Source organism: Propithecus coquereli, unplaced genomic scaffold (assembly GCF_000956105.1).
Source record: "Propithecus coquereli isolate 6110/MARCELLA unplaced genomic scaffold, Pcoq_1.0 Scaffold5, whole genome shotgun sequence".
Taxonomy (NCBI): domain Eukaryota; kingdom Metazoa; phylum Chordata; class Mammalia; order Primates; family Indriidae; genus Propithecus; species Propithecus coquereli.
The window spans coordinates 7777666-7788412 of record NW_012150840.1 but is presented as its reverse complement, the minus strand read 5'-3'; the positions used below and the strand labels follow the sequence as shown (position 1 = coordinate 7788412).

At 35.5% G+C, this 10747-nt stretch overlaps 1 protein-coding gene across 2 annotated transcripts in view; it reads right to left on the bottom strand.

Moving 5' to 3' along the window:
* The window catches only part of GPHN (gephyrin), a 577313-nt gene that overhangs the window by 46470 nt on the left and 520096 nt on the right, over positions 1–10747 (bottom strand). For both annotated transcript variants that reach the window (XM_012656203.1, XM_012656202.1), the window contains one exon: positions 3171–3292. In XM_012656203.1, the coding sequence (XP_012511657.1) occupies positions 3171–3292 (122 nt within the window). The remainder of the gene's footprint in view (positions 1–3170; positions 3293–10747) is intronic.

Below are 10747 nucleotides of genomic sequence, written 5' to 3'. Positions count from 1 at the left end.
CTGGTTTCGAACTCCTGAGCTCAAACAATCCACCAGCCTCGGCCTCCCAGAGTGCTAGGATTACAGGCGTGAGCCACCGCGCCCGGCCTAGGAAATGTATTTTAATATACACACAGTATTTATAAATGAATGCTTTTCAAATATAATGGTTAACTCTTAGGTATTTGAAGTGCCCCTTCTGCAGTCTTCACAGTACTATTAAATTACCCTGTTTTAAAATAAAGGGTACAATAAGCAAAGGCACACCAGCTAGCAACTCAATTCAAATTGTTACAGAGTCTTACTCTTCTATTTCACATTGATTGCCAAAATTATGGTAGGTGATAAGATTAAGAGCTGAAAAGTAGAATCATATACAATTTAAAAACCAGATTCAAACCTTTTTTAATGACATGAATAGCGTTGTCACTCCCTACTCTTATCTGTCATGGCTGAGTAAGGATTCTGCGCTCTCTGATATTCTTGAGCTACTTCTCTCCCTGCTTTAAATCTAGGGTAGAGTTTCTCCCATGACTCTGCTTGTTCCCCCGGAGAGCTTCACACAGAGGATTCTGTCTGACAACATTGCTTTCCTTAGCAAATGGCTACATAAGACGAATAATGAAGAGGATGGCAACCTTTAGAGAATACCAACAGGCTGTAGATTAAATGTACCTTGTTTCCTTTGCTAAACTCCTAGCACAGATTTCCAATAGAACAGTTATAAATTCCCTCTTCCCACATTCCACTCTGCATTCTAAACCATTCACTCTGGACCAATTCAGTATAGCATCCTAATATTGAGAAAGCCTAGATTTGCATCAAGTGTTTTTTATAAAACTTATTCTCAGTTTGACATAAGGTATTGCTGTCAGAACAAAAGGGTATACATTAGAGAGTTCTACATTCCCTGAATTGCTTATACCTGTTTATAGTTTTGTTGTCCTTTATACAGTTTTCAAGGCACATTTTGGAGTTAATCATAATATCAACATTAATTATTAGGAAATGTCCACCACAAATCAATAGTGTGGACTTGAGACAATTAAATATTAGTATACCAACATATGGGCCTTTCAATGTTATTTTGGCCTTTATAGTAAGATTAATAGCAGTATATACAGCATATTAAGTAACCTTTTTTTTTAAAATAGAAAAGTACAACAATTACAGGGAGAGTGAATAGAATTATAGTCCAGAAGAGCTTAGTGTAAAAATGATTAAAAAGCTCCTTTTAACCTTATAATATTTCTTATTAGAGCTCATTAATGCACTTGGAGGTAGGGCCAGAGCCATTGGTAGATGGGAAACAACACTAAAGAATCTGGTGAGTTTGTTCCCTAGAGTTTCAGGCTTGCTTGCCTATCTCTGTGCTTTTAAAACTCTTGGATTCACCCTATCTCTTCTTAGCAGAAGTTGATTTTTGTGTTTTAAAAAGCTATGTCTGCATCAGGATAGTTTTTAGGTGCCTGAAATTTATACGAAAGAACAGGTTACTGCTCAAGTCCAAATTCAAATATTGGCTTTTTTTTTTTTTTTTTTGCAGTGAGTTCTTTTTACTCTCTTCCCAGGACTAGGGACCCTGAGTCAGGGCGATGCTGGTAACTTGTACACTGGCTTCATTAGCATGGGCCTTAGTTGGCTAGTTATTTAATAATGAACTTTTTTTTTTTTTTTTGATACAGGGTCTCGCTCTGTTGCTCAGGCTAGAGTGCCATGGTGTCAGTCTAGCTCACAGCAACCTCAAACTCCTGGGCTCAAGCGATCCTTCTGCCTCAGCCTCCTGAGTAGCTGGGACTACAGGCATGCGCCACCATGCCCGGCTAATTTTTTCTATATATTTTTAGTTGTGCAGCCAATTTCTTTCTATTTTTAGTAGAGACGGGGTCTCGCTCTTGCTCAGGCTAGTCTTGAACTCCTGAGCTCAAACGATCCACCCGTCTCAGCCTCCCAGAGTGCTAGGATTACAGGCGTGAGCCACCGCGCCCGGCCTAATAATGAACTTCTTTAGAACTGAACAGTCAGGTAAATACAAATGGTTAAGATTTTTAAAAGAATGACATTTGAAAATACATCAAATAGCCTCTATTTCAATGTTCTCAGAGAAAGAAAAAAAAAATCAGGAGGAAAGACGAGAAATTTAAAAGATAAGATGACATGAAAGCTACCTTTCAGGTTACCGGCAAGGTGCTGTGTCCAAGGTTTGGACTGTGTCTAATTTGAGTGCTAGGTGAAGTTCATAGCATACCTTGTGAAATGGTAGGGCAGAACCTCTTGAAAAGCACATTTGAGTGCTGGGAAAATACTCATCTTACAGGAAGAAGGATCGTGCATGATGAGCTTTACTCAATGACAAGGTGGTAAGAGAGAAAGGGGTGATTATGGGTGACAGATTCATCATGGTGCTCATCACTCAGACTTGTTTCCTAGCTTTGTCTCCACGGGCTGATGTCTGAGTATACTAAAAGCAGGTATGCCTCTACTGAACTAGAAACAGTACCTGGGGAAAGATAGCCAAGCAGCAGCTTTGTGTGGTAGTGGGATGCTCAGAAAGCACAGATCACAGACTTGCTGTTGATCACATGTGCTATGTCACTGGAGATTCATAGAAATATCTGAGGATTTTAGCAGAAGGCTGAGTTAATTTAGTAGGTGGGGGTAATATGCTGTTAAAAATGGGCAATTATAGTCAATGTGCCTCCCTTTGTACTTTAAAGTGGGGGAAGCCTGGAAAAACTTGGGTTATATAAGGATACAAAAATCAATATAAAAATACTAGAAAACAATTGTACCTAAACTTAAAAGAATCAGGTAGGGCTAATTTTGACAACCTCTCTCTTCTCACCTATGTTTTTCCTATCTTTCTTGAAACGAGTAAAAGTGTGAATAGGAATAACACCTTTACTATTAGCTTCACTGGGATAAAGCCAACACTACTAAAAAAGATCCCTGTAAACATAACACACCCATAGGAAAGTAAAATATTTTTCCTATTGTTATAGACATTCCAAGAAAATATTTATCCCTAAAGGACATACACACCTCTATATTTCTTTGGCTTCTAAAGAATGAGACAAGTGAAAATTATGATATTAAATTTCTATCTCCTTAGCAGCAATTCCATCTAGTTAGTATTATAAAAATTCATATTTGTATAATAACAACTTTTTAAAATAAAATCTGCTACTTACTTGTCTCCCACAATTCCCAAGTTGATTGTGGGGTAACCATGTTCCTGAATTGTTGCTAGGAGAGTTGAACGATTGCTGTCTCGAATCTTTCCTGGTAAGAGGTCATCTTCAGGATTTAGAAGCTACAAAGCCAAAAACATCAAAGATTATTCTTTTAGGATAATGTTGCCTATTGCTAATAAAAAACAATCTACTAAACACATCTAGCACCTACAACAGTATTTGGCATGTAGAAAGTGTATGCCCAAAGGATCTTTGAATAAATATTGAAAGTATAAGAGGATGAGAAAATGTTCCTATGGAAGTGAAAAAAAAAATGCTGAAATTTCAATGGTGATTGAATAGCAGGCCAAATATCACACCAGCTTTGGCCACAATTTGTCAATAATGATCTGGAGATACTGGGCCTTCCTAGTAATTGGTTATTGGGCCAAACTAAATAAAACAATTATCTTTTTTCCTCCCTATATTATTTACCAATTTCTCATTCACTGGGAACATTTGAGGTAGTGACTGTGTTACATAACATTCTCAAGTCTGAAGAGAACAATAGTTTATCTTTTCTTTCAAGCTTTTTGATCTCTTTTCTGAAGTGGGGTTAATGTCAAAGAAGTTAAACTTACCTGAAGGAGAGGGAGACAGATGTTTTGTCTCTGATACTAGCAAACTTAAACAAGTAATACTTAGCTACATATACCCAGAATTCCATTACTCTAAATTGAACTGACCTTTAGAGATTTAATACCTATTATTATGTCTATGGAGAAAATTAAAGTAGCTTATTCTATATTAGGATGTTCCAATGAGGTAGTAAGAACATAAAGTAGGAAGAGCTTTGAATTCAGACAGGGTCCAAATTCAAGTTGCCCAAACTCTTTTGTCTTAATTTTCTCATTTGTAAAATATAGTTAGTAACAATAACTACCTTGTAAGGTAATTGTTAGGACTGAGATAATTAACACTCAGTTTATGCAGATAAATGTACAATAAATGTGATTCTCTTTCCTTTCTCTATGATACATGATGTTGGAGGAACATCTGCTTTCCTTCCAATTGTTCTCATGTTGTTCTTCCTAGATGCTAGTACACATGAAATTAGTTTATAATGTGAACAGACTATTTGATTATAAGATACTTAAGAGTATACACACATATATACACACAACATAAACTTTAATTTACACATCAATTTTAAGATATGCTTTGATTTCAGAAATATTCTGAAGTAAAAAAAGAAGTACTTCCTTGAAGTGAGAAAATCTGAAATATTATTTCAGGAGGTTAAAGGGAAGCCTGCACATATCAGATGCTTAGGCTGTTAATATGACCAATACCCAGGGCTTCATATATCAGTTCTTCCAAACAATAACCATAAGCCCCTTTACTCTTCCTTCTGACTCTTTAGTGATACTATGTGGCCAGATTTTTGGCTTTATGTTGGAAAAGCAGTCGCTTTGCAGCCAACTATCCGCTTACAGTAGGCTGGAGAAAAACTCTGAGAGTCTTATTCAGTGTCACCTGGGAGTCTTCTCTCCAAATGCTGCACTAATTTAAGTTAATCAGATGCCATGTGGTATTGCTACTCACTTGCATTCTTAGTCACTGGCAAGTGCTTGGAAAATTGCTATTGCAATGCTAACATAGATTAATTTTCTGATCTTAATTAACATACAGTTATTAAAGTCATTATAATTTTATAAAGGCCAAGACTTTCAGCTTTTTAACTACATTAATTAAAACAGTTGCTTCAGAAAGAAAATTGTGTGGTTATATCACTTTTTTTTTCACAGCAGGGCACTGACCACCAGCTAAGCAAGATTCCCCTGTTATTAGGGTGTTTTCTTTGCCATTCATGTTGTTCTCTGTTATTTTGTTGTAAACAGTTTCAGAAATAACAGAACAATTAGAGATCACTACAGAACCAGTTATTTGTCTGTAAAATTGACATAATGAAATAATAGCTAGTTAAATGAGAGTGTGGGTTTCAACATATGAATTTGGGGGAAAAAATAAAAAAGAGAGAGTGTAGGATTTACAGTGCATTTTAAGTATTTTCACAGAAAATAATACATAATTAAATGAAAGAGTATAAAGCTGAATACACTAGAATAAACTCCTAATTTTCCCCTTTAAAATTGAATCTTATTTTCTGTTACCTTATAGTGCCAGCTATCTTGGGAATAAGGCTGGAAACTTATTACAGTTAAAATACAAAAGAAAAAAATACAAAGTAAAACAAAACATAATATTAATTTCAATTTCCTGTTTTTGGTATTGTCAATGGTGCCACTATCTTCCCAGCTTTCAAACATTTAACTTTTGATTCTTTTTTTTTCCTTTGTAGTCTACTCTTTTCCCAAAGGCCTCAATCATTAAGAACATTCTAATTCATCTCCTCCTTGACCCTGCATTTTCATTCACTCTGTTACCACCCCAAACCAATTACAGGCATTTATTATATTATGTCTGAATTTATTTAAAAGCCTTCTAATTGGCTGCCTTGCCTACAAACTATTTCCTTCTGAGAAATAAAACAGAAACATCAACTTGCAAAACTGTACTATTACTTGCGTAACAGATAAACTGCAGGGACATGTAATTTGAACTATCTTAAGTCAAATTGTTTTTAACACAAGCTGGATCAGATCTATATCCTTAATGATACATTACTTATACTAGTAACTATAGATAGTTGCCGTTGATTTAACAGTAACTCCACATAGACTCGTGCGCTCCAAAGATAAGACTGATTGTTCTAGCAACTCACCTATTTTACAAATTCTGACTAATCTCTGTCTGGACTTTGCTAACTAACTTCTACCTTAAAACTACCCCATGACCAACCCCAGTCCTCAAAATCCTAAAAGTACTCTTCTATATACCTCCCCCTTTTGAGACACTACTGAGACTCTGTTGAAGGGTAGCAGAATATGCCACTCCCTCCAAAATATACCCCTTTGACATAAAAATTATTTTTGAGCTGAGGGCAGTTGAGAAGAAACAGATACAAGAAAAGCTCTCTTCCTTTCCCCCTTGCCTAAAAGCAGGACCATGACTTTACAAAGGCATCATATGCTCCTTTCTACTAGGAGGGATAAAACTGTGGACACTTACCAGCCTGGAGATGGCACCAGAGGAATCTACATGTCAAATTTTACTAACTAGCCTTCAATCTATCCTTAGTTTCCCATATAATTGTCTTTCCACACGTTGCTGTACCTGGAGACTTAAGGTTCTTTTCCTTTGTCTAGTCACTTCTCTAAGAATTTGTTGTTCTTTGTTGAAGAGGCTATATAAGCCAGACTTCTAGGTCACCTCTTTGAGAGTTACTCATTTTTCCTTGCGTATCTCCCATGTATACATGAGGTATACACGTTATTAAACTTATGTTTTTTTCTTGTTAATCTGTCTTTTGTTATAGGAGTCCCAGGTAAGAACTCACAGGATAGGGAAAAATTATTTTTTTCTTCCCTACATGGTTGAGGTGATGCCTTGCTCAGAAACTTAAAATATCCAGCTTTGTATGAGCAACAGGTTTCCCTGCAGGTCTTTGTATTAGGACTTTGATAATTATGGAGGCCCCACCAAGACTTCTAGAAGGCTTATCACCAGTTACATTATTGGTGATATTGTAATTTACTGAGGTTTCTTGAGCCTCTTTGCTCAAGGGATTCTTGGTCTATGATGATGAGTCCAACACTTATTCTGAGGTCAGATCCTTTTCTGCTGGGCTCCCAAAGATAGCTGATATTTATTTTGTTTGTCATCAATATAAGGTTCCCAGGACTTATTTGTTATCTCATCAGATTTGTATTAATTTTTGTTTTCCTTGATGAAGGTCTGCGAAAGCATTTATTTGATACTAACCATCCTATCTGTCAATTGGCTACACTGTTGTGTGCATATGGGAACTTCTGTTAGCTTTGTCTACCTTTGAGAAATTGGCTTTGGGAGAGATCTGTCTACCCATTCTGGCCTGTTGATTTTTAGGGTTAGCTGTCAGGGATTCAACCTTAGTGTTGAGGACTTTAAATACAATATATAAGTGATATTTTGACTGACCTTTAGCTAACGAATTCATGGATTCATTTAATAATAAACTGTGCTACCTCCTGGTATAACTCTGGCTTCTGTTTTTTCTTTCATGCATTTATCTCTCTAAAAAGCATAATTTCATCAAGGATACCTTGGAATTGTAGCGGCCACTTTGGGGTACTTTTGACCTGACTACAATTATTCACTTGAAAGCACTTTTAGAAGAAAAGGGGAATATCTTTCTGGATATTTAATGATTAGCATTTTTATTGTTATACAAAGTTTCAAAATGAAATTTGAATAGAACATTTTTAAAAAAATGTAAAAGTTCATTTGTTAAACCCTCATGAGGAGATTCTCTGTCTTGTTTGTCTAAAGAGAAATCACTTAGCTTATTGTAAGAGACCTCTCTTTTCATTTTGTCCTTCAGAGATTTAATCCTGTGGTCTTGATGGAATTGTTAAGGGCCTAAGACACTATTTGAACTGGTTGCAATGACTCTCTCTTTTTCACGTATTGAAATGGGTTTGCCTGCAAGGCTTTCCCCTCTTCGCAAAGCAGAGATGATTGACTTTTATAGTGGTCAGTAACTGCTTCAATTTTAGATGCAACCAGCTCCCTTATATATCCTTACTTTTCTTTCTCCCTCTTTTAGAAAATTGCTCAAAACTCAATTCTGGTCATTATGGACAGACCTTAGAATAACCAGATAATCCAGATAAACAGATCTAACACAAAAAAGAGGAAGAAAAATCACATTATAAGCCTTGATGGAGCATGCTCCTGTTCCAAATAGCTTTTAATTAAACTCTGGGGAAAAAGAAGTTTAATTGAAAGTTAATCTAACGGCCTTGGTTACTAGGTTATAAGAAGTGAAGAGGAACATTCAGAGCTTTTAAATATAATTTAAGGAGTCTTTAAGAATTTTGTTTATAAATACAGAGATCTACGAATTGTATTAGAAAAAAATTCATATTTCTATTAAGATGACTCTTTGGACAAATTAGACTAATTTGATTATTTTCATTTTTTAAACCAAACTGTCCTGTGTTTTCTCCTCACTGTACCACCATGTAAGAAAGTTATATTAGAACAGTATTCTAGTTATGCAAGTCGTGGGTTTATTTTCCACAGAAAAATCCTATTTTGTGCCTGTAGCCCTGCTACTCACTCAGGAAGCTGAGGCAGGAGGATCACTTGGCTTGAGCCCAGGAGTTCGAGGCTCCAGTGAGCTATGATTGTGCCACCGTACTCCAGCCTAGGTGACAGAGCAAGACCTGTCTATTAAGGAAAAAATCCTATTTTGAATCTCCTTAAATTTACTTTACTGGTTTTGATAGAAAATTGCAGAATTCATGTTCATCTAAACTGAATAATGATATGGAATGTCTCTGTGAAAAGACATGAATTCTTACAATGCTTCTAAAATCGTAAGATTTCATATGAACTTAAGTTTTAAATTCCAAATCCTTAGTTAATGCTAAGACCTGAAACTAATATTAATTTGAGCAATTGATAAATAATCTTGAATATGTAGACAATATAATGCTTAATATACTAGTGCTTTTGTTAAATGTATTATAAAGTAACCATCATTAACAGGTTAAAAAGGGTATAAAAAAATAGAGGAATGCTTGTGCAAGGTAATGAATATGTTTTGTTTATTGGGAAAAAAGAATAACATTTTTCTTAAAGTAAAAATTATCTGATTATATCAGAATATGAAGGAAGATAATAAAAAATAAATTTTGAGAGTATTATACAATAAGTATGTAAGTTCTAAAGGGAAATGAATTTTATTTGCTTGGGAATAAGAACTACTTATAATGAAGAGTAACATGTATGCTATGGTCTGAATGTTTGTGTCTCCCCAACCCCTATTCATATACTGAAATCCTAACACCTAAGATGATGATATCAGGAAGTACAGATTTCAGGGAAATGATTAGGTTATGAGGGTGAAGCCCTCATGAATGAGATTAGTGTCCTTATAAAATAGGCTGAAGAGAACTTGCCTGTCCCTCCTTGATGTGAGGGACAGTAAGAAAGAGCCTGATCTTGTACTGCTCAGCCTCCAGAATTGTAAAAAATAAATTTCTGTTGTTTACAAACTACCTAGTTTATGGTATTTTATTATAGCAGCCCAAATGGACTAAGACCATGTGTTGCAATTATTAACAAAGTTGATTACGTGATATGGGTTTATTCGTAAAGAAAAAAAGCGTATACATCTTGCCAATTGTTACTGGAATTTGGGTTTTCTTTTTGTTAAAAATAGCCAAGTTATTTTGTGCCCAGATAACAAAGGTTCATTTTTACAGCCAAAATATTCTGTTAACTCTCTAGGTTTACGGCCTGTTCTTAAACTATTTTAAATAAAAGTTTCTAATAATCATGGTTACTTACTGCTGATTTAAAATAATATTGCCTACAAATATTGTCTTATGACTTATTTTCATATCTTGTCTCCTCTGACAGGTCTTCTTGATTTTTGCCTTTCTCAAATTCACAATAATAAAACTGTTAAGACGTCTTTTATACCTCAGCTATAATTGGCTACTAGGTAATACAAAGATTTGCTCCTTTCTCCTTTTAAAGGAAGGATGCTAAAATATTTGACATATTTTCATGTCTAGATTTGGAACTCTAGAATCATGACTTTGAGGTACCATGCAAACTTTAATAATAATCTTGTCTTAGTGTTTGCCTGTATGGCAGTGCCAAATATGTAATCTTTAGAGCCTTAAGTGTTGCTGTGCATCTGCAGTTTAGCTGTATAATTCAACAAATTAGCATGCAATAAAGAAAATACGAAGGCATGATGTTGTAGATAGAGATCAAAACAACAACTATAGAAAAACCTAATACCCAATCATGGCCCATCAAAAAGTACAAATCTAGACTGTCCACATCTCCAGAAGATAATGGTCTAATTTAGGCTGAAATTAGACCAGAAGTAGGGGGGGGCGCTGGGAAATGACACTGAAATTACAACTTGTAAAACTGTACTATCACTCGCAAAACAGATAAACTGCCAAACCATGACATGGAACACAAACTATCTTAGCTCAAGGTGTTTTAAAATTAGCTCATGCAGATCATATGTTCTGAGACAAGAGCATGGACACAGACTCATATGTTCCAAAGATAAGACTACTGACTGTTCTAGCAACTTGCCTAGATTACAAATTCTGACCAAGCCCTACCCATACATCTCATACCCCTAAAATCACCCTATGACTGACTGACTCTAGCACCACCAGTACCATGTACATTCTATCTCTAACTTACCCTTTAGAGATACTACTGAGACTCTGTCAAGGTGGTGCCCTCTGTCTGCAAATTTAATACCCATTTAAAAAAACTGATCAACAGGTTTCTCTGGTGCTCTTTGCATGGGGGTTTTGACATGTCTGTAGCTCAGTACCACATATCTATTGGGATTATCTTTCTCAAACACCAATTTTATGCCTTTTCCTTTTCAACTTTACTCAGCATTGTCTCCCAGTCTGCCGATCCATGGCCATGTTTTATATTATTTA